Source organism: Ziziphus jujuba, chromosome 8, assembly GCF_031755915.1.
Source record: "Ziziphus jujuba cultivar Dongzao chromosome 8, ASM3175591v1".
NCBI classification, from domain to species: domain Eukaryota; kingdom Viridiplantae; phylum Streptophyta; class Magnoliopsida; order Rosales; family Rhamnaceae; genus Ziziphus; species Ziziphus jujuba.
Window position 1 is genome coordinate 7250652 of NC_083386.1, and position 23052 is coordinate 7273703.

At 32.8% G+C, this 23052-nt stretch overlaps 4 protein-coding genes across 10 annotated transcripts; 2 read left to right on the plus strand and 2 right to left on the minus strand.

The window, feature by feature from the left end:
- Positions 1–283: 283 nt before the first annotated feature.
- LOC107435867 (inactive protein RESTRICTED TEV MOVEMENT 2-like) lies at positions 284–2004 on the minus strand. The gene is made up of 2 exons (XM_016047500.4): positions 1757–2004; positions 284–1266 (listed from the first exon to the last, which is right to left on the minus strand). Exons 1-2 carry the CDS (start codon positions 1893–1895, stop codon positions 389–391), a joined length of 1017 nt encoding a protein of 338 aa, XP_015902986.3. The 5' UTR covers positions 1896–2004; the 3' UTR covers positions 284–388.
- Positions 2005–4376: 2372 nt separating this feature from the next.
- Positions 4377–11299, plus strand: LOC107435856 (uncharacterized). Of its 4 annotated transcripts, none has more exons than XM_048469444.2 (12): positions 4377–4690; positions 5049–5304; positions 6035–6239; positions 6587–6677; positions 6809–6954; positions 7597–7840; positions 8697–8801; positions 8949–9131; positions 9431–9635; positions 10152–10644; positions 10827–10906; positions 11018–11299. In XM_048469444.2, exons 2-11 carry the CDS (start codon positions 5079–5081, stop codon positions 10903–10905), a joined length of 1977 nt encoding a protein of 658 aa, XP_048325401.1. In that variant the 5' UTR covers positions 4377–4690; positions 5049–5078; the 3' UTR covers position 10906; positions 11018–11299. The 4 variants fall into 4 exon arrangements, with proteins under 4 accessions (XP_048325401.1, XP_048325398.1, XP_048325399.1 ...); XM_048469441.2 differs by having other exon boundaries at positions 4379–4690; positions 11010–11299; XM_048469442.2 differs by lacking the exon at positions 4377–4690 and adding an exon at positions 4780–4801 and having other exon boundaries at positions 11010–11299.
- A 1145-nt stretch (positions 11300–12444) lies between these two features.
- LOC125421227 (ATP-dependent Clp protease proteolytic subunit 5, chloroplastic) lies at positions 12445–16932 on the plus strand. 2 transcript variants are annotated; one of them, XM_048469449.2, is made up of 10 exons: positions 12445–12605; positions 12712–12858; positions 13416–13535; positions 13715–13829; positions 13914–14006; positions 14158–14203; positions 14307–14379; positions 15759–15793; positions 15884–15972; positions 16532–16932. In XM_048469449.2, exons 2-10 carry the CDS (start codon positions 12728–12730, stop codon positions 16769–16771), a joined length of 942 nt encoding a protein of 313 aa, XP_048325406.1. In that variant the 5' UTR covers positions 12445–12605; positions 12712–12727; the 3' UTR covers positions 16772–16932. The 2 variants fall into 2 exon arrangements, with proteins under 2 accessions (XP_048325406.1, XP_048325407.1); XM_048469450.2 differs by having other exon boundaries at positions 12446–12605; positions 12709–12858.
- A 522-nt stretch (positions 16933–17454) lies between these two features.
- On the minus strand, positions 17455–21281 carry LOC107412966 (sucrose-phosphatase 2). 3 transcript variants are annotated; one of them, XM_048469446.2, is made up of 9 exons: positions 21034–21281; positions 20650–20949; positions 20207–20308; positions 19823–20017; positions 19420–19710; positions 18921–19107; positions 18141–18187; positions 17904–17996; positions 17455–17762 (listed from the first exon to the last, which is right to left on the minus strand). In XM_048469446.2, the coding sequence occupies exons 1-8, from the start codon at positions 21091–21093 to the stop codon at positions 17904–17906; spliced, it is 1275 nt and encodes a 424-aa protein (XP_048325403.1). In that variant the 5' UTR covers positions 21094–21281; the 3' UTR covers positions 17455–17762. The 3 variants fall into 3 exon arrangements, 2 of the variants coding, with proteins under 2 accessions (XP_048325403.1, XP_048325402.1); XM_048469445.2 differs by having other exon boundaries at positions 17455–17779; XR_007239418.2 differs by lacking the exon at positions 17455–17762 and adding an exon at positions 18783–18840.
- Positions 21282–23052: the final 1771 nt, after the last annotated feature.

Consider the following 23052-nt stretch of genomic DNA (forward strand, 5'->3'; position numbering starts at 1 on the left):
CTCTGTGTTTTCAATCGCTAACGGTTCTACTTTGTTAGGGCTTCTCCATTTCTCCCAATCTATAAAGCTAGTGGGATTCTTTTGGAAAAAAAACCGAAACCAACGGTCACCAAATTTCAAATTTCAAAAGAATCAGACAATGTTTGGAGAGAAAGTGGAAAGAGAAAGGAAAGAGAATGAGAGGAAGAACATAGAAAAGGAGAAAACGGAGGGGTTTTTTTTTTTTTTTTTTTAAATTATTATCATGTAACAGTCTTTTTTTATTTGAATGTACTTATAGAAGTTGTGTACTTATAGAAGTTGTGTACTTATAGAAGTTGATTACAAATTACACACATAGTGAACAACTTATAAGCAAATTAATGGAAGAAACACATGAAAACAAAGGCTAGGCATCTTTCGTTTTTCCTAAGGAACCAAATAAGCTATAGGAAACATAAACGCCAAATGACACAAGCACTAGTACTGCTCCGCCTATGTTTATCAGAGTCTTCCTCTCTTCATCTTTTTCACCTTCATCTTTTTTTATGGATGTTTCTAATAATTCCTTAATTTGCTTCTCTTTTGTTGATGTACCTACTGACTTCTTTTCCTTTTCCTCTTCCTTCTCTATAACCTTTTTTGGCACTGCACTAATATCAGCTGTTGATGACTCCTTACTTTTCTTCATTCTTTCCTTTTCCTGCAAATAACTGTTTTGAACTTTTGCCTTTTCATCTATTTTCTCAACAACATTTTTCAAAGGATGATCAATGGTCTTCTGGTCATTGCTTTGTTTACCATAATTCTCGGCATCCGAAACACCTTTTGGAGGAAGATCTTCTTGACCTTTCGCTACTCTTTGTTCAACAACACCAACTTTTTGAGGGCCAATCAGAGAAGCATTAATATTTCCCTGATCATCCTTTTGTTTTTCATCATCTTGAAGCTTTTGCGCCTTTTGCTGATCAGAATCAGCAACAGTTTTTGGGGGACTACTCCGAGGGGTGCGAGAAGCTTTTGAAGTGCTTGGAGTTGCTTCAGTTGTCTTGGGTTTCTCTGCAGCTGGTTGACTCGTTTTTGTTGTAATCTCTTTCTTTGGCAAGAAAACAGTGAGGACTCCATTACTGATTTTGCTATGAACTTTATTAACTTCGCAGTTTTGTGGAATGGGAACAGTTTTGGTGAAACGTCTCCATTTGTTGTTTCCAAGAGGTCTCTCTCCTTGGACCCTTATGATTCTTGGATAATGCACTGCTGTAAGCTTTATTTGCTCTTTGAGAAAACCTGAAAACAAAATCATAATAATAGTAACAATAATAATAATAAGTAAAAGAGAAGAAGAAAAAGGAATAAATGATCAATTTCCCATATCACTCTTACAATTAAAATTAAAAATGAAAATAATAATAAAAATTACATTAACACTCTTTTAATTTGGTGAATTTGTATATTTTTAATATTTTTCAATCAGAGGTTACAGGAACATACTTTTATTATTTATTTATTTATTTTGTTATGATCATGCCACTATTTCGTAAACAATTACGTTGCAATATTTTCTTATAAATTAAACGTATAAAAATGCTCTATAAATTGATTGTATTCTTGATAATTATGACAATCAACTTAAAGATTTATTATCTATTAAAATTCCAATAAATTGTGTGCAAAAAGACAACGCAACAAAGATAAAATCTATAGGAATTTATCTATGATTTCTCAAAGATATACATATGGAAAAAATAAATAAATAAATAAATAATTAATTACATACCAGGAAGATGGAAGGTAACAATCTGAGCTCCCTCTTCGTCCTTTGTTTCAGACATAGGCTGGAAATCTTCATAAATAGGTCTATTAGTTTGTCTAGGACGAGTAGTACTATATCCAGTTCCTCTTTGCCTCATAGCCATGATGATTGATGATGATCTGAAACTTTTGCTTTTTCCCCTTTAATTTGGTTTTCTGTAACAATATTTTACATATATAAATGAAAATTATTCAGCTTCTTAATGAATAATGAAAACAAAGATGATTCTGCTAAGCTTTTTATAGACATGTGAGAAATTGTGGGTATTGTAATTTTTGGGCTTTCTTAGTATTGAAACTATTCCTTTTTGTTGTTTTGGGTTTTGTGAAGCTTTCTTTGGTTTGGGCCAAGTAACTCTTCAAATGTTTGTCCTCTGCTCAAGTATGAGGCATAACTTCTTCTACAATCAAAGAAAGTTTCTTGTTTTGCTCACCAAAATAAAAAGGTTGGTTCTTTGTTTGGTCTATAATCTTTGTAGAAAGAGTGCAAAACTTGGTTTTCCACCTTTTAATTTTATCAGTAAAAAATAGAGGGTGTATGAACACGACAAGGAAAACTTGTTATAGTTTTTTTTTTGCTAAAAGGAAAACTTGTTATAGTTTATGAAGCAAATTCACAAGTGTTTTCATCAATTCATAAAGTAAAGGTACTTTCTAATGCAAATTATAATTGATTTAGCAACAAATTTAAATTTTATTATTTTAGTCGTTGTGCTGTTTTATATTATTGTAATTTCAGATCATATTTTATTATTTTAATAGTTTAATTATAAATATTATTCAATGAGGAAAACTACAGTAACACCCTTCTTATTTTGCAAGTTTTTTCTTTTTTGAATAAAAAAATTCTTTGACTTTCAAAAATAACAGAAACATCATTTCCTTTTTTTTTTGTTTTTTTTTTGTTTTTTTTTTTTTGGGTTATATCACCTTTCTGTATGCAATTCTTTGCGCTCTGCACATTTAGATTACATGTGTAAATTTCAAACATTGTGTAAAAATTGTAACATTTAATGCAAATAGAAAAGTTTATTAATTAAAAAAAATTGATGTTCTAAGACATATAAAAATTGAGCCTTTCCAAATGACAGTATATGGATTATAAGTGCATCTCTTGTCATCTACTAATTATATAATTCAATGTGTCTAGACATTTTTTCAGTTAATTATAATTATTTCCTTTAAAGACGTATTTTTTTTTTCTATAATAAAATATTGTGACATGATATTATGACACGGGTCCCTACATGTGGATTAGGACTTAGAAGGCTCTCCATCTGTTTTTATGTTACCAAAAAATAAAATAAAAATCTGTTTTGTATTATTTTAATGATAACACTTTATGCAATTTGACCATATCTTTCATTTAATATTTTACTCAACATTGCTATCCGTATATAGGGCCATGTGTAGCTTACATCACCATAAATCTATTTATTTTCCTGCCCAACCCCTTACCAATATTGCCAAATATAGTTAATGTTTTCCACCTTGGATAAAATATCTTATTAATTAATCAGCATAATAAATATTTTTTAAGAAATAATGTTATTTATATGAGAGTCTTTTAAAGTAGAAAAATCATTTATAATTCAAACACAAGTGCCTTTATGTTGTGACACTTATCTAATAAAATAAACTTCTAAAGTAATGGATTTATTGAATATCAAACTACAAAAGTTGTAGTAGCCCAAAACTACTTGTTTATATATATATATATATATAAATAGAAGTCCTCCAGCATTTAATGAGCAATAGCTTTTTATAATGGTCAGATTGCACATGTTATGCAAAAATATTAATTGTGAATAATAGTTGTCCATCATAAGATGTCTAACTTTTTGTTTTTTTGGTTAAATAAGATGTCTAACTTTATTTATAGTAGCAATCCAATATATATATATATATATAAACGAAAAGCACTTATGCATCAAATAATAGATTTGGATTTTAATCTCCTAGGACTTAGATGCATTCATATATTTCATAACAATATAAAGCTGAAAATTAAAAAATAAAATTACACACACACACACACTAGCTTTTCAATTATTATTACTATTACTAGTACTGGGATGCCAAAAACCCGCAGGAAAAACAAAAAAAGAAAAAGAAAAAGTAATATGATCATTTGGACAATTATTAAGTTCTTTTAGGAGTATATGTGTCTTTTTCTATCGTTAGTCTCCATGAACAACAAGAAAAAAGTGAGGAGTGGGGGCAAGGTATCGAGCTGGATGCTAAATTCTGCCCCCCTACGCTACCGCTATCCAAAAAAAAAAAATTAAAAAAATAAAAGGTTGTAACAAAAATTGATAGAAAAAGCATTGTAAATGAATTTCAAAAACCTTCTCAATTTTATCATTGTATGAGCTATTAATTTTATGGACTTCATAATAAACAAGAGTGTTTTAGATTTCATTCACAAAAAAAAAAAAGGGGTGTTTTAGATTTCATAGAAAAAAAAAAAAATTGGATTTTCATATACATATCCTTTTTTTTTTTTTTTTTTTTAACATCCAAAAAGGCCCACCCAAAATGCACGGTAAAAAGCTGACTTAACCACCAAAAACCTCCGGCATTACACCCACGTTGCAGTTTTGCACACAAAAAAAAGTTACAAACTTCACTCTCAAAAGTCCCAACCACGTTCACAAAATCAAACAAGACAATCAATCCAAAACGGAAAAAAGAAAAAAAAATAAATAAGAACATCTGCAAAGGGGAAAATTAGAAACTGCCCACACTTTTTCTTTCTCACCAATCACTCACTCTCTGCTTCTCCACTCTACCCATCAACCTCAATATTTCCCTCAGATTGAAAAAACCGCATTTGCATGTTCTTATCTTTATCTTTCTGAGTCACTTCCAGCTAAAGTTCCTTCCTTTCTCTTTCAATGTAAGCTTTTTCTCTACCTTACACTCATTTACTCAAGAACCCAGTTTATGGTTTTAGTTGTATGTTTGTTTTTAATCTTGTTTTTTTCTGCTTGGTTGGTCAGTTTACTCGGTACTAGAAACTAACTTGATGGGATTAACAAAAAAATTGATCTTTATGTGCGCGTGTATCTTGTTTCTTTTAATCTTTATTTCACTACCCATTTTGCTTACTGTCTTTAAAGATTGATAGAAATCAAATTTTTAAAGGTTCATAAATTGCTATGCTTTACTTTTCCTACATTTGGTCAGCAGCCAAACAAAGAATGGATTTAGAGAATGATATTATTGTGCAATTTTTTTTTTTGGCTCATTAACAGAGTAGAAGGCGAGCTTGGGGGGAGATAGGAATGGTAATCGCTAGGGTTTCAGTGGCATTGGTGGCGACATTATGGGTGTGGTCTTGGGTGGTTATGGTGGAAGCAGAGTATATAAGGTATAAAGACCCAAAGCAACCGGTTGCAATTCGAGTGAGCGACCTTCTTGGAAGAATGACTCTTCAAGAGAAAATTGGTCAGATGGTTCAGATTGATAGGAGTGTTGCCAATGTGGAGACCTTAGGCGCATACTCCATTGGTAATGTATATTTCTCTATGTGTGCGTCTGTTTTGGTTTGCAAACATAAATCATACACATTCCTGTTTTTATGTTTAAAAGTGAACTATTGTTTGTCTGTGTTTTTATATATTTATATATGATCATGTGTGTGTATATATGTATCTTAAGAAGCTTTATTGTTATTGCTACAACCTGCAAGGCCCTTTTACAGTAAACCGTTGTGTAAACTGTGAGGATGTATGTATCTATTTACCTTTTGCTGTTTTTTTGCTGCCAAGGTATCTTAATGTATACCTATCTAGATGCATTTTTTGCTGTTTTTTAGCTGCCAAATCATTGTGCAACTTTGTAGATACACCTTGTGTTTGATAACCTCTGTGTCTGTAATGATTTACCGGTCCTTCTGTACATACTTTGTTACCACTTAATGTTTCCAAAATTGTGCATGTGTGGGAGTGGCATACACCATTTTTTAATGTAATACCATGTTAAAACGCCATTTTTCCATTCAATACTTCATGGTTTTTGAATTGATAGTAAGTTTAAATGTTCTAGTTGTCTATCGGTTATTTTTGGTAATTTGTATATTTTAAATGTGTAAGACTCACTGTTTTTCCTGTAATTGGCTGAGCATACATGTTAGATGAGTATTCAGTATAATCTGTGGTGTGTTGGTTTGATAAACATAGTTGAATTCATTTCTGTATGGTTCATACAATGAATGACATGATGGGCTTGGATTTTACAGGGAGTGTGTTGAGTGGTGGGGGTAGTACACCACTCCCTGAGGCTAGCGCTGAGGACTGGGTCAACATGATAAATGAATATCAGAAGGGGTCTCTCTCTAGTCGTTTGGGTATTCCGATGATCTATGGTATTGATGCTGTTCATGGACACAATAATGTCTACAATGCTACAATATTTCCACACAACATTGGGCTTGGAGCTACCAGGCAAGTAGATGAGAGACATCTTTACTTCATTCATTGTTCTAAGGTCCTACCAATCAAATGCCCGACATTGATGAGAATATATTAAGGATACATCTCTTTTTCAATTACTATCTGTCTTACGAATGCAATAAGAATTCTATTAAGACATCAAATATATTCAGATTATGGTCGCTTTTGATAACCATCATTTCATTTTGAATTCAGCTAATTTTTCTGATCAACTGTGTTTCCATTTAAGAAATTGAGAATGGAAAACTTTGTTATCTAGATCTTAAACTGTGTTTCACTTTATCAAATGTATCTTCTTTATCTTTTTGTTTTTTGTTTCTTTAAATTTTTATATACAGGGATCCTGAACTGGTACAAAAGATTGGTGCTGCCACTGCCCTTGAAGCTAGAGCTACAGGGATTCCTTATGTCTTTGCTCCATGCATTGCGGTAAATAATGAACCAAAGATCTCCTAATGTAGCCTCTGCCAGTTTTCTGTTGTAGAAATTTTAAAGTATCATGTGTGTACTTTTCATGGGTTATAATTTGTATCATATGACTTCTGAAACCTTCACTGTAGGTATGTAGAGATCCAAGGTGGGGCCGATGTTATGAAAGCTATAGTGAGGATCACAAAATTGTAGAAGATATGACACAGATTATTACAGGTCTACAAGGAGACCTTCCTGCTTATTACAGGAAAGGAGTTCCATATGTTGGTGGAAAGTATGACTTCTGCTGATAAACACTATTATGGCTCTTCCTGCTTTTCCTTTATTACTGCTATTATTATGATGTCACTTTTGTTTTCTCTTTCCACATGGGTAGTTAAAAAATGTGTTGTTTATGTTATACAAGTAAGGTTCTTAATGCTAAGTTGCTTGGTTCATTTATATTTTGGCTAGACTTTATAAACAAATCAAAAAAACTTGTTTATTATTTATATAAAGTCGTATTGTTATATGCTTTGTATTAATATCAAAATACATCTTTGCGCCCATTCTTTTAATTCTAGCTGCAGTGTGCTAATTATTTGACTCCTGTCATTTTTGTGATTTTGATGGATAAACAAGCTAATCTATAATCTTCTTTAAGAATAAAAGATTTTTCCTAGTGCTGTTCTGTCATTGTTTTCAGATTTTGATATTTAGTGTTCAACTATTTCAGACTAAACTGCCATACTTCATGATTATCTGATGTTCAGGCAGCTTACATAAAGAGAGAGAGAGAGAGAGAGAGAGAGAGAGAGAGAGAGAAAAGAAAGAAAGATAGGACCAACCTTGTTTATGTGTGCACATATAGATGGTATGATCAATTTTCATATGTATATTTAAACCATTTTTTCTGATTACTTTTCTATTTCCACAGAAAGAAGGTTGCAGCTTGTGCAAAGCACTTTGTGGGTGATGGTGGAACATTCAAGGGCATCAATGAGAACAACACTTTGATCGACCGGCATGGGTTGCTTAGCATCCACATGCCTGCCTATTCTGATGCAATCATCAAGGGTGTTTCAACAGTAATGGTTTCCTACTCCAGCTGGAACGGTGAGAAGATGCATGCAAACCGTGAGCTAATAACTGGCTTCCTCAAGGGCACCCTTAAATTTAAGGTTTAAGCTTGTTTGTAATTTCCATGTATATTGCAGTTTTCTGTGAGTCACATGTGCAATTTTAAGTTTGGAACGGTCTAAGATTGATGCCAAATGCCTATAGCTAAATAGCGTCCTTACATGGATCAAGATTTGGACATAACCACACATGTGGTGCTTCATTTAGCTTCTGACATTGAGTTTACCAAAAGTTTCTTGCACCATATAAAGTTTGCATTATTAATTGTCACTATCTGTGATTTTATTTTGCAAACATATCCCCTTTTTCTGACCCTCGTCTCCAATTTACATAATTTACAACTTGATTTTGTAAATCTTAAAGGTTGCTGGAAAACTCATTTTTGCTATGTACCCTTATCTACAATTATATGAATTCTCAAATACTTGTCTGCCTTATCTGTTTTCTTTGCCTTTATCATCCTTCTTATGCAAGAGGAGCATTAACTCCTGGTCTTTTTTTATTTAGTCTATCCTTCAAATCATGACTCACTCTGCCTGCTAAAAAAATTGGATAATAAGGAAATAGAGGGTCTTCTCTTCACTTTAGACAAATGTTGTAGTAGTGTCTATACCAATAGTATAGGACTTTGCTTTGACTTCTAGACCAATATGTGTTGTTGCCCCTCTCATTCTCTATAAGCCTTCTCGAGCTTCACACAAACACAACGCAAGATTGACAAGCTCTCATGACAAACTGGTGAAAGGGCAGATGTAAATATAAATTATTTACTTATTTCATTGATTGCTTGTTAAAGTCATGATAGGTCTTTGTGTTTCTGTTGACATTACTGTACCTGCAGATTATTGACTCTAGCATCTCACTACAGTGGCGCTTGGTTTTTGGTTGAAAACTCAGGGTTTTGTTATCTCAGATTGGGAAGGCATTGACAGGATTACCTCTCCACCACATTCAAATTACTCATACTCTGTCCAAGCAGCAATTCAAGCTGGCATTGATATGGTTAGTGCCTAACCTACGGAAGCATATTAGACATAAATGGAAGATATTTATATTTCTATTCCACTGTTGTCAATCAAAAGAGAAACTAGAAGTAGGATGAACATATGTTATTTTAAAATTCTTGAGTTTGGTTTCCTTGTTTTACAGGTCATGGTCCCATTCAAATACACTGAGTTCATTGATGACCTGACCTACCTAGTCAAGAACAACATTATTCCAATGGATCGCATTGATGATGCTGTGTCTAGAATTTTGTTTGTTAAATTCAGCATGGGTCTATTTGAGAGCCCATTGGCTGATCTCAGCCTGGTCAATGAGCTTGGAAGCCAGGTCAGTTATCAAACCACCTGAACTAAACTATCACAATTTCAAGCTTGCAGATTAATGATTAGTATTATGAGTTTTGGTTGGTTCAAAGAAACAGGAACAAAGGGAATTAACTCTCACCAAATCCAACACTACATATTGGTCTCCCTATATTTCTTTTAATGCTCAATGGTCAAAACGTAGCAACCAACATTCTGTAGTTCTTTCTTCTAGAAATTATGATATGGTTTTTAAGCTTTATTTCAGGAAACTAACTTCTGTTAAAAAAAAAAAAAAAAAAAAATGTATGTGGTACTTAACAGGAGCATAGAGACTTGGCAAGGGAGGCCGTGAGGAAATCACTTGTGTTGCTGAAGAATGGGAAAAATGAAACTAATCCAGTGCTACCCCTTCCCAAGAAGGTCACCAAGATTCTAGTTGCAGGAAGCCACGCTGATAATTTGGGATACCAATGTGGTGGATGGACAATTTCATGGCAAGGATTTAGTGGAAACAACAATACGAGGGGTATGCTTTCCTTTTTCATATATAATACATGTATTCCAAAATGAGAGAGATGAATTATGTATGTCATTGCTAGTCGTTTTTGAATCATAAACACATACATGGATACTTGTGCAACTGGAAACCAATATAAAATCTGGTGAATTAGGTTATATAAGTTACAAGCTTGTATTGGATATAGTTTGTGGATATATTATGGGAATCTAGTTAATCAATTATTTTCTTGGTTTGGTCAACTTCATCGGCAGTCCTTGGTCTTCCTACAAAATGCCCTAGACTATTTGCCTAAGCATGTGATGAGTACACACATGTTGGAATATATTGGAGTTCTTTGGAGTTTCCATTTCCTCAATATCTATGTTGCTTCATGTGGAGGGATCTGATCTAGATCGTTCAAATGTGTTTCTTCTTCTTCTTCTTCCTTTTTTTTTTTTTTTTTTTTTCTTTTTTTTTTTTTAATAATTTAATTCTAGGAAATCTGGGTGGTAATAATATCAACAACTTCCCTTCCTTGAGCAGGAACTACTATACTTGGTGGGATAACATCAACAGTTGATCCAAGCACAGAGGTTATCTACCGTGAGAATCCTGATAATGACTTTGTCAAGTCGAACAATTTTGCGTATGCAATTGTTGCGGTTGGTGAGCACCCTTATGCCGAGACTTCAGGAGACAGTACAACGCTCACAATGGCTGATCCTGGCCCAAATGTTATCAACAACGTTTGCCAGAGTGTGAAGTGTGTTGTTATCATCATTTCTGGCAGACCTATCGTGATCGAACCGAATCTTTCTGTAATTGATGCACTGGTGGCAGCATGGTTGCCTGGCACTGAAGGCCAAGGTATTAGTGATTTACTTTTTGGTGACTATGGGTTCAGTGGAAAACTTCCAAGAACATGGTTCAAGACAGTAGATCAACTCCCAATGAATTTTGGTGATTTGCACTATGATCCGCTCTTCCCTTTTGGATTTGGACTTAAAACTGAGTCTGTTAAGGAGCTTGTGGCCAGGTGATATTCCATTAAACTTCAGTACTTGATTTAGCCTAATGATCTGTATCATTTTTACCTTTTTATTCCTGAAGTTCTACTTTCTTTTTACTTCTCATTTTTCTCTTTAACATGGGATCAGTCATTATTCAGCTCATTTGTTGTAACATTACTTATTAATGCGTTGATAATGTTGTCTTCAGGTCAACCTCTGGTGGTGTTGTTGGAAGCCCATATGTTATTGTCATTATGGTTTCTCTAATTATCAGTTTATTTTCATGAGGTATGGTCTATACAAATTGATTAGATTATCTCTTTTGAGAACTGAATGCTTACCTGTTACAAGTTTTGATTAAATTATCTCACGTTGATGAAATTTTGTCTAGTTTGGTAGGTTAAGCGCAGGTTAGTGAAAGCTTTGAGAAGCAGCAGGCTACATCAGAAGTGATTGGAATTCTTGGGGATTGGTTGGTAGAGTTAGCTGTAGTAGTAGTGCTCATTGTATGTTAAAATATTTTCATTTCTTGGTAGTTGATGAGAACAGCTAGACCTTACCATTGTTTCAATTCATTGTATTTGAAAGCACTTGCTACTTTTGCTATTCTTCTTCATAAATGTTAACAATTTCTCTCGTGTTAGGAAATGGAATTACTGTGAAGAGCTTTAGTTGCGTTCTCATGTTCATTGGTTTAGCAAAAACTAATGTTAAATTATATCCTCAGATGAAAGTATAGAAGTGAAATAAACTGGTTCAAAGAGGCTTGAATCAGAAATTGCAATGCTAAGAACCAAACCGTTATTTTTGTTTTACAACATTATATTCATTAGTTATTTATAAAGTTCCAAGGTTGAACCGGATTAATAGCCAGCTGGGGAGTGCTTTGGAAATGATTAAAAGCGTTGTTAAGAGGATAGAATCACTTTTATTAGTTTTTGGCCAAGTAGTGCTAAGTAAATCCCAGTTCCAATTAAAATTCATATTTGCACACGTTAAACACTCCAAAAATAACTTTCTATATAATGCTAGTGCAAACACTTAAAATAGGAGAAGTTTAATTGTGCTTTCAAGGAATAGTGGGTGGAAAAAGATTAATGAAAAATCGAATATGAACTTTAGACATGAAAATAACGCTTATAGCTCAAATTTCTGTTGGTACTTTAGACATGAAACTTATGCTTATAAAGCATAACAAATCTTGAAGTGAGGTAGTTAATTTTGCTGATTCAGTGGATGTTATTTTATTTTTGACTCCTTATTTCTTGCATTAGGTGGTGCCTAAATTTGAAACAAAAGGTGTGCAAAATAAGATGTTATGATCATTACTTGTATGGGCTAAACCCAAGAACATTCTGGAAATTAATAAATTATGAGCGTGTATATATATATAGAGATATATATATATATATTAGGACTCATTAGTAACAACAGTGTACTTTTCATACATACATAATTAGGAAAACAATAGTTTTGTTTCTTTTCTTTTTCTTTTCTTTTTTTTTTTTAATTATACATTTTGTCTTTTTTATTTTGCTTCAGGTTTCACAATAGGCTATTGTCTCAATTTAATATTCATATCTTTTTGGCCTATGTTGAAATCAAAACTAACATCAATTGGAAAATTTTAAAAAATATATAGCTCAATTTAATATTAAATACAAAAATAAAAATATCCAATTATACAATAATGTATAATTCACAATTTAGTCCTTAAATAAAAGAAATTCTCAGAATGTTTGTGAGATCAGTTTTTATTTCGACCGAAAAATTGACCAAAATTGTAATTTGGCTCCCAATTGGGCAATACGATGGAAACATGGTGCAGAGGATAATTGCTTAATAATTCTCAAAGATTTTTCCATTTTTGTTTCTCAGCTAAAACCGCAAAGAGCTTGTGGCTTCTTCTTCTACTCAATCTTCACTCTCTCTCGCTCTCTCTCCCCGCCGTGTTTTGCTCGTCGGCCGCCTCCTCTTCATACCTCCGGTCAGTATTCTCCTCCACCTATCTCTCTCTGTGCTTTTTGTTGTTGTAAATTTTGTTTTCGATTTTGGTCTGCGTCGTTGATTTTTGTGGTTTGATTTTCAAGTAGCGCTATAATCTTAATTATGGCTCACATGGTTTGCTTCTCCACGTCTGCTTCGTCTCTTCGATTCAACTCCCTCGACGTCGCTCCCAACCCTGGTTCTTCTTGTGGTGTTCCCAAGATTTCTCTTCCTTTTCACCCTTTGAGTTCCGGGTACTATAAATATTATGGGTTTTTACATTCCTTGGGTTTTTCTTCGATTTTTGTTCGCTTGGGTTAGTGAATAAAGTAGAGGAAAACAAGAGAAAAATGTTTTTTTTTTTTTTTTTTTTGAAATTGATGTTTTTCATATTTGGGGTTCGAGGAAGGGAAAAAAAAAAAAAAAAAAAAAGATGAAATTTTTATCGGATAAAGCTTACTGTAACTAAAAATTTTTGGTAGAAAAATTTACCGTTAGTCGTATTATGTTTTTATACCTTAGCTCGTCTCCGCTTTTTAAGAACCCAGTTATAGATTTTGAAAATGAAAATATGAATTTAACTTATATTATTTTTTTGTTTTTTTTGGGGGAAGTAAGCGAATTTCTTCAAGTTAACCAAGTCATTATGTAAGGTTACTTTGGAGATTCGTTCCTAATTGCTAATATTGTTGTGTTCATGCACTCTTCAAGCAAAATATTCAAAGGTTACAACAAAAAAACTAAGTATTCTGTCTTTATTTTTGTTTAATATTTTTGGGGTCATGTACTTGACAGTTTCAATGTTTTACAGGCAATTAAGAAAGTCAATTGGAAATGGAAAATCGCTACAGAATTCTCCTGTGAGAGCTGTCTATTCCAGTGAGTCTTGGATGCCAACTAGGAGCTCCCGGCAGGGAATTTGGTCCATTAGGTGGGTGTTTTGCATCGAGCCACGGCTAATTCTTTTTGTCATCATTTTGTTACTGTTTTCTTATAAAAATGCACGCATATCTTCTCATTATATATATATATATATATATATATATATATATATATATATATATTTATATCTCTTTTAGTTATTAAAATTGCTAAATCCGGTGGGTGTAGAGATGATTTGCAAGTTCCATCTTCACCATACTTCCCTGCATATGCACAAGGACAGGGGCCACCTCCAATGGTGCAGGAGCGCTTCCAGAGTGTTATTAGTCAGCTTTTTCAGCATGTAAGGGATTCATTTTGGATTCTGTAGTCATGGGTTCCTGCTTAGCTGTAATTAACTTTTCATTTGTGTTAATTTGGAAATTAGAGAATAATACGTTGTGGTGGAGCCGTTGATGATGACATGGCGAATATAATAGTTGCTCAACTTCTTTATCTTGATGCTGTTGACCCTAACAAGGTCTGTTGGGTTTTCCCATTTCATTTTTGTGTTTTGTCTTCTTTAGTGCTTCTCTCTTTCTATTCTCTCCTAATGTCCATAATATGTTTGAAAATTTCAAAATCATTGCACAAATGACTAACTTGTATAAGTTTTCTGATACTCTGAACAGGACATTGTCATGTATGTAAATTCCCCTGGTGGATCAGTTACTGCTGGTAATACTTTTTGTAGCCTCCCTATGTTTGACATATGATTTTTTTTCTTGTTCAAGGTGAAGTTATTGTCTTCTGTTGATTGATTTCTTTGTTATTCACTTAGGAATGGCCATCTTTGACACAATGAGACATATCCGGCCTGATGTTTCCACTGTCTGCGTTGGACTGGCAGCTAGGTACTAGATTCATTTGCAGAAACTCTAAAATCTCTAGATTATTTGTGATGAAATGTTTGTGTGCGACACACTGTGTATACACACACACAGAGACACACACACACACACACTCTAATTTAAATTAAGTACTTGTTTTAAAACGTGTAGAGTTACGTTTTTTGGATTCTCATGGATACTTTTGACTAATTATTATTATTATTATTATTATTATTATTATCTTTCTCTAACAGAAATAATATATTTGGTCTTTTGTTTCTTGTTTATGGTTGTTAGTTGGTTTGCTAAGAAACAGGAAAAATTTAACCAAGGCTTTGGAATTTATAGCTGCAAGAATTTACTGTCAAACTTGGGTTTTATTATTCACATAAGACAGTCTTGCTCTGGTGGAAAGATTGAATCAGGATACTTACGGGTTTAGGATAAGTGGGTCTATTTAGGCTGGAGATAAAAGAAATATTTGTAGGAATTTGATTGTTTTTAAAATGCGTGGATGGAGATGACATGGTCAGGCTCTTTTGCAGTACTGCTCTTTAAACTTCTTTTTTAAGTTCAATAATTATCATGTGTATGTTTTTTCTTGTATATTGCTCACATGTTTTTGTGAATCAATCAATAGGACTAGTCAAAGGTCTTCTCTATGCTTCTTTTAAGACTGAATGTTCAAATTCAAAAGCTGAGTATTCTTGTTGCCTTGAATTTCACCCAATTATGTTATAGAAATGTAAGGCTGATTACTTTGGCTTTATGAGATGGGAAGTTTTATGTAGATTGGGACTTAAATGGTTTTTCTATAAGACAAGTAGTTATAGATTGTAAATTTTGCTTTTTCAATCAGTGACTATGTATTTCAAAAGCTGAGCATTCTTGTTGCCTTGGATTTCACCCAATTTTGTTATATAAATGTAAGGCCGATTACTCCTTGGATTTATGAGTTGGGAACTTTTAGGTAGAGGCTGATTACTCCTTGATTTTATGAGCTGGGAAGTTTTAGGTAAATTTGAACTTAAATGGTTTTTTTCTATGATGTAATTGACAAGTAGTTGTAGATCGTAAATTTCCTAAATCAATCAGTGACTATGTTTCAAAAGCTGAGCATTCTTGTTTCATTGGATTTCACCCAATTTTGTTATACAAATGTAAGGCTGATTGCTCCTTGGCTTTATTAGTTGGGAAGTTTGGGGTAGATTTGAACTTAAATGGGTTTTCTCTAAGATATTACAATTGACAAGTAGTTGTAGATTGTTAATTTCCTAAATCAATTGGTAGCTATATTTTAAATAGAGTGGCGTTTTTTAAATACTGTTTTTTATTTGTCCCACCATTAAAAATTAAATAGTTTCCTTTTGGTTAAAGATTTATCCTTGTTTTTTCTTGAACAGTATGGGGGCATTCCTTCTTAGTGCTGGGACCAAAGGTAAGCAGCCAATGTGACTTAATTTGTATGTTGCAATGTTGCTTATATTTCCTGATTCTCTAAATGTCTCTTCTTGCTGCACTACTGAAGGAAAAAGATACAGTCTGCCAAATTCAAGGATTATGATCCATCAGCCTCTTGGTGGAGCTCAAGGTGGGCAAACTGATATAGATATTCAGGTACGTAATTCGTTTATCTTTTTTTGAACTTCAACCTATAACTTGAACGATTTTGTTTCTCTATCCATATAGAGCACTGCATCTACATTAAGTTGCATTTACCTGGTTATGACGCCTGTTTATTGATTAGTAAATTACATAAGTATATGGAAGTGGAAATCTTGATGTCTTGAAACTTAATACTAATATCTTTAGTGTTTGGATTCCACCCTTTAGTTTTTTCCTCCTTTGATGGGTGGAAGGTTGAGTACGATGAAGTTCTTATGCATTTAGAACTTAAAAGGAACCCATATCACTGTTGATTGATTAGCATTTGAAAATATGAATAATTAGATTTTCTTTTAAGTTGAATTCCTTGAATTTTGTCTGCATATCCCCAGCCAGAGATTCAATATGACAACTGTAGTAATGTATGTCCACTGGGACATGGGTGCTTTTATTAGTGCTCAATACAAGGACTATAGTTATATAATTGAAAATGCTTATTTATTTTTCTCACCTTTGATTCTGTGGTTGTTCTTTTATGAAACAAACCCCTAAACAGTTTAGTTCTCTGTAGGCAAATGAAATGCTGCATCATAAAGCAAACTTAAATGGCTATCTATCCTACCACACTGGTCAAAGCCTTGAGAAGATCAACCAAGACACTGACCGTGATTTCTTCATGAGTGCTAAAGAAGCCAAAGATTATGGACTTATAGATGGTGTTATTTTGAATCCTCTCAAAGCTCTCCAACCTTTGACAGCTTCAGCAGACAGTAAAGATGAGTCTGGTGTGCAAACTTCAGCTGCAAGCTAATATGGGTCTGGTTGGTGAGGTCCTGCTTTGTTGTAGAGTTTAGTGTAAGAACCCACAATTTTTTTTTTCTCCTCTGAGACTGAGGGAAATAGATATTTTATTTTGTTTGATTATGTAATGGTACACGTAATCATTAGTCAATGCAGTTTTCCTTTCTTGTTTCCTTTTTCCATTACATAGATATAAATCTGGAACCGAACTTCCCCATCCCAATTTCTTGTTATTCTCTGTTGACCTAAATCGTTGAAACACAATGGAAGTTGGTGATTTTATTCTTGGCTCTTCTATTTCCGATATTAACGTTGTTTGGGAGAAGCTGTCAATTTTAGTATTGAATATTTATTGCTATCTGACTCCCATGAACTATTTACACCTCAAGTCAGGTATCTGTGTATAAGGGCTGTAAGACATCTTCTCAGTTTAATGGCAAAAGGAGATAAATCTCTTTGATAAAACCAAGAAGCTGTTTGTTCATAATCTATTAAGGTTGAAGTACTATACATTTTGATTTTAAACATAACCTTGAGGAACGAACAGACAGAATAAAATCAATTATTTGAAACTCCACATAACACAATGAATTCAATCCATTGTCTTTAGAACCTTAAAAGATAGCCGCAAGCACGTTTCAATACGCCCAACAACAACAAAAAAAAAAAAAAAAAAAAGGGAGAAAGGAACACTTGGAGGAACAGGAAATATTATTTGTTGAGCGTTAACTGAAGTTCCTGCACAGTGGCCATCGAGCCTTAAATTTATTCAGCAAACATATTTCAAGTATCTTATTCTCTCTATAACTGTTATCTCCCAAAATGGCGGAGGCTCCCGAATTTTCTATGCTATAAATAGTATTTGTTGAATCAGATGGTAACAAATGCTTCCAAATCTCACTAGAACATACTTCTCCAGCAGCATCTAACCAAATTCAAATCAAATTTTCACAATCACTAGCTTTTGATTGCATAGTTAGTTCTACATAACCCTGAAATTTCTGCAGCCCTGAAATTTCTGCAAGTAGAAACAAGCAAACAAAAATAAACAATATGGCAAAGTAAAAGGTTAATTCATATTGGCGGAAGCCTTTAAACCTAATTAAGCTGCAATTTAGACAAGTTCGAAAAACTTTGCTTACCTATAATAACCAAGTTTCTGGTTGTTTTACTCCAAAACCATCCAACCATGTTTGATGCATATGTAACCATATGAACTCATTTGGTATCTCTGCCTGCATAATCATGCAATGCACTATGAGTGACATAATTACGACATGCAACATATATTTGTTTTCTCAGCCGTAATAAACGAACAGGTTGTTTGACAAGGGGTATGATATTTAATAGGAATGAGAAGTACCCATTTGTAGTTATACCTTTGAGCTCATTAGGATTGTTGTCAGACAGCAATGCTTATCTTCTCCTACAATGTGCAGTTGAAACTTTTAGAAATGGAGATAAGAGAAATTTTACAAGAATTATATAAAAAATAAAATAGGATCAGCTTTTTAGCTGTGATTGAGAAGTATCAGTTTTATGTGGCTATTGGATAACCAAATAATATAGACATACAGATCATCTAAAATGTAGACAAATTAAAGGATATTTTCTAAATTCACTGCTTAAGTGTGATACAAGAATTAATCCCAAAAACAAAGACATAGACAAAAGAAAACCCTCCAAAGTGTTCAATAATTTTGCTGACTTTCATTTTCATATATGACTTTGAAATTGATATAAAAGACTTGATAATTTGTTAAATTTAAGGATGTCGTCCAAATTGTTATGCATTGACCTCTCCGCTAACTCTTTCCATCTTCCTCTTAGGCTCATTCTTGCTCTGCAACTGAATGGTATAGAACATACAGTATGGCAAGCATCTACAAATATGAAGAATAAATTGGCCTAAATAAGGCTCTTAACTACTAAACTATGATGGATTGACCAAGAAATCTTTTTCAAAGCTGACAAAAATAGGTGTTGCTCAGAGATAATCGTTTGCAACTCATTAAACCTACCAGATTTCATCTTCAATTTTTCTGGCAGATCCTAGCAGCATTTACTGCAGCTTTTCTCCTATTAACGAATTACTAACATATCAACGGTTCAATCTATCATTTGAAAAAATATATTATTATACAAAAGTGCAATCTCACCATATGACTCCCATTTCTTGCACTTCACCAGCCATGTGTCTGAGCCAATCTGTGCAGATGATAGTTGATCTACCCATACTTGAAAACGTTTACCCTGCCTGTCACCATGCAAGCTTTCCATTGCATCTATGCACTGGTGGATAGGTTGCTCGATACCTGATGGATGTACAAAAGTACCAAGGGAATACTGGACAAGAAAATACAAATGGTCAGCAATTAAAATCATCTTCCCACAGAGAAAATCTTCAAAAGAAGTTCCATTAGAGAAACCTGCTACAAGTGCAAGATTGATTTAACAATGAGCTGATGCTAATGAAAAATGCTAGCCAAAAGAAAAAAATAAAGTTTTTTTCTGAAAAAAAGACTACATCTCTTCTGATTGCATCACTCTACTTTTTGCTCTGTTTGTACTGTTACACGTTCCTCTGTGATCATTCCTATGAGGGCAGGTGCCTAAGTTCAATAATAAAAAGAAAAATCTACACCATATGAAACTTACAAAGAATGATTTTATATTCTGCATATGCTGTCCAGCCATTTCAACTTCTGCACGGCGCCATCTTTCATAAAACAAATAAAATTTCACAACTTCATGACCAGGATTGATAATTTCCGCTTTGCATTTTTGAAAGTCTTTAATATCTCTTGGAGATACATTCGTACCTAGTCCAAAATAACCAATGGCTTGAATAATTCCTGCAGCACATCTATCAGTAGCTCGAAGTATATAAGGATTGCTCTTCATATTTTCTGCATACCACTGCAACAATTCTTCCTTTGCATTACTGACCTGCATACTCAAATAAACGAATAAAACTAGAAATCCTGAAAATTGAATTTGAAACTATAATGAAATAATACAGGAAATGACAAAGAAAACATGACGTTATAAGCCTACAAACCATCACACCATAAACTTCAGGAATGCTGAACAGTTCGGCATCATTTCCAGAGTCACCACAAACAAGAGTATTGGCAGGCAACTTTCCATCTAGTGCAAATTTTTTCATCAGATATGCAAGGGCCTGTCCCTTTCCTGCGCCTCGTGGCAAGACATCCAAAGCTATCCCACTGCTATAAATTATCTTTACATCTAACTGACCAAATAAAAATCAAGTTATGAAAGTTAGAACTAGAGCACAATCATTATTCAAATAAATGAAAAACGAATGAAATGATGAAGTATTATAAGTATAAAACTAAGAGCTTAATTCAATAGTAATCCAATATCAAATGTCAGTAACAACATTCTAACAATAATAAGGTTTATATCAACAACTGCTTACCCCTAGCTTCTCCAAACGTTCTGCCAGAACATCAATTATCGCCAGTGCCTTAACCTCCTCTACATAAAAGCTAACCTTGTGAGGTCGTTGATCTATTTCTGACTGCAGAAATCCCATATAAGTATGATAATTAGCTAACACATATGTTCATCTTACATAATAAACATAAAGATCTTGACTATGCCAAAATGAAAAGCCAATCTATGTACCATCTGGAGTTATAGAAAACCCCTCTCCGGAATTCTAACATTACTTGGAACAGTACAATCGTTGTGTAAATACTACTCAAAAAGAGTTGAGCAAGCAATAAATGCTCTCCTAAAAAGGGTTTTTTTTTTTTTTTTTTTTAAAGAAAAAAAAAGCAATGCCTACATAATCTTATCCCACTTTTGTAAATTTCACATCTTTTTGACTCTTTATGTACTCTATGCAAAGAAACTCACTTGGGGAGTAAGCTCAGGAAACTTGGAAGTTTCTTCAACAATAATTTCTCTATCCCACTTGTGATTCAGATACTCTTCCCAGCCAGCATCCACCACCAATGCTTCACCATAAGCAATCTCAGTTCCCACAGACATGACAGCTACATCAGGAGTCAGCAATGGTTTCTCATTCCTCAACAGTTTGTAACTGGTGGGTGATCTTCCAGTTGAGAAAACTAGCAGAGAATCATGGCGGTAATAGGATTCCCACAGAGCATTAAAGCTGAGTAGAGAGATGTCATCAGGATCGTCATGGTCCACCTGCAAGTAAGAGAGAACCGTTTTCCCATGAAATTCATAAACCAAGTAGTGAGATCGTTGAGAAGAAGAGAAGAGATTATGTACCATGGTTGAGTCAAGGTCGGAGACTACCATAAGCCGAGCAGAGCCATGGAGTCGATCCATGGGGAGTGGCTGAAACTCTGTGAGTTCCTCAAGAGAGATGGGAAAATGCCAGCTCACTTGGTTGATAACCCTCGCTGACGGAATTTAAATCGATCAATTTCATAAAAACAATTTCTTGGAAATGCAAATGCCAAAATGGAACGTCAGAAGGAACAAAGAATCTTACAGTTAGCTAGTGAACAAGATTTTTTTTTTTTTTTTGTCCTTTTAATATAAATAATTCCACTTTATCTGGTGTAATACATTTTTGTTTTGAAACAAATCTATTTTATAAAATTATCCAAAAATTTTATTTATTTCCTTAACATAGATAAAAATATTTAATATCTACTTCATTTATCTAAAAAAACAAATAGTATAATTTTATGCAACGCCATAACCAATTAAAATCAAAATTCACCTCTTCTAAAGTGGTGTTTTGGTTTTTATCTTATAAAATAAAATAATTTTTTTCTATAGTAAACTATATATATAATTAAGTCCAAATAAATTAAGTTCAAATAAGTCTATCTTATTTCATTAAACTAAATTTCATTTTAATGACTATTTAATATTTAAAAAAAAAACTATTTAATAATCAATTTTTTAAATGAAAATTTAATGGTGATTAAAAATATAATTTTAATTAATAATACAAAAAGAATAATTAGATTATTTCATTTTGCTTTATTTTATTTGGGATAACGAGTCTTGTACTGGTGACCAAGAGTCAGCCCAACTTGTTTGGGAAATAAGGCGAGAATTGAAAAGGCCTTAAATAATTTTTGTTTTAAAGTAGATTTTAATTTGTATGTAATTTTTCCTTTTGATTTGAAAAACTATTACTTAAAATTTTAGAATACTGTTGTTCTCTTTTTTTTGAAAGAAAAAAATTATGTTTATTACATATAGAAAGAACAAATTGATTTATATTGAATATGAAAAAATGATATTAGTTTAATTAGCTTGGCTATTTACCAAAAATAATTAAATAATGATTGGAGATATTTGAAAATGTTTTTGTGAGAAAGTCACATACTATTTTATAGGAGACAACTATTCATAATCATTATATCATATGAATCATGTAAATTTAATAATTATAAAAGATTGTCGTCTCTAATTTTGCTTATAATAATAGCTTTTGTAGAGATATCTATGCATACAAATACTTGATATAGAAGTTTAAAGAAATTAATAAGTATATATGCTTTTAGAAAAGAAAAAGAAAATTACTATATTTCATAAGATAAAAATTTTAAAAAAATATATGTAATAGGTAATTTTTTTTTTTTTTTTGCCTTTCTTTTATAGTAGGGTTCTAGACGATGAGGATTGCTTATCTTACCCTTAACGCACTGTAAGGACCATTTTATAGACGGTCCTATTTAGAAAAGAAAACTTTATAAAATGTTAAAGTGGTTGATTTTTTTTTTTTTTTTTTTTTTTTTTTTGGGGGGGTCGGGGATGAAAAGGTTAGTACAGTTGATATTTTTGAAGTCAGACATGAAAAAAGGAGACGGGGATGTGTGAACTTGTGGCAATTACATGGACCAGAGACTAATGCTGCAGCCGCAATTAATGGATTTGATTCGATTCTTATAGTTTCCTTTCCATAAAAATAAATAAATAAACAAACAAGGATTAAAACTCCTCTCCCGCAGTCATGTACACAAAATTTTTATCCCTATAAGAAACAAAACAGTTTGAAGTAGTTTTCTCATTCAATACTTAATTAATGTGAGTTCAAATCCTCATCTCAAATATTGCAGGGATTTATCCAATTAAGAATATAATAGATTTTAAAATATTTTAAAAATTTTAAAAAATTCGATTAAAATTTTAATAAAACTCATATAAATTTAAATGTATTCAATTCAGATTTTAATTATTTTTTAACAGTTTATTAAAATTTAAAAATATTTAATTAGGATTTATAGAATTTTATAAAAATCTAGAAATATTTAAAAAGTTAATGAT

Excerpts from the sequence above, each read along its gene's own strand:
- LOC107435867 (XM_016047500.4), bottom strand. The coding sequence starts at position 1,895 with ATGGCTATGAGGCAAAGAGGAACTGGATATAGTACTACTCGTCCTAGA. Across the intron at positions 1,267-1,756 it reads TGTTACCTTCCATCTTCCTG|GTTTTCTCAAAGAGCAAATA; the intron begins GTATGTAATTAA and ends TTTTGTTTTCAG.
- LOC107435856 (XM_048469444.2), top strand. The coding sequence starts at position 5,079 with ATGGTAATCGCTAGGGTTTCAGTGGCATTGGTGGCGACATTATGGGTG. Across the intron at positions 9,636-10,151 it reads TGGAAACAACAATACGAGGG|GAACTACTATACTTGGTGGG; the intron begins GTATGCTTTCCT and ends TTCCTTGAGCAG. Across the intron at positions 10,645-10,826 it reads GTTAAGGAGCTTGTGGCCAG|GTCAACCTCTGGTGGTGTTG; the intron begins GTGATATTCCAT and ends TGTTGTCTTCAG.
- LOC125421227 (XM_048469449.2), top strand. The coding sequence starts at position 12,728 with ATGGCTCACATGGTTTGCTTCTCCACGTCTGCTTCGTCTCTTCGATTC. Across the intron at positions 13,830-13,913 it reads TTAGTCAGCTTTTTCAGCAT|AGAATAATACGTTGTGGTGG; the intron begins GTAAGGGATTCA and ends TTTGGAAATTAG. Across the intron at positions 14,380-15,758 it reads TGCGTTGGACTGGCAGCTAG|TATGGGGGCATTCCTTCTTA; the intron begins GTACTAGATTCA and ends TTTCTTGAACAG.
- LOC107412966 (XM_048469446.2), bottom strand. The coding sequence starts at position 21,093 with ATGGATCGACTCCATGGCTCTGCTCGGCTTATGGTAGTCTCCGACCTT. Across the intron at positions 20,309-20,649 it reads TTCCTGAGCTTACTCCCCAA|TCAGAAATAGATCAACGACC; the intron begins GTGAGTTTCTTT and ends GGATTTCTGCAG. Across the intron at positions 19,711-19,822 it reads CTGAAGTTTATGGTGTGATG|GTCAGTAATGCAAAGGAAGA; the intron begins GTTTGTAGGCTT and ends TTGAGTATGCAG.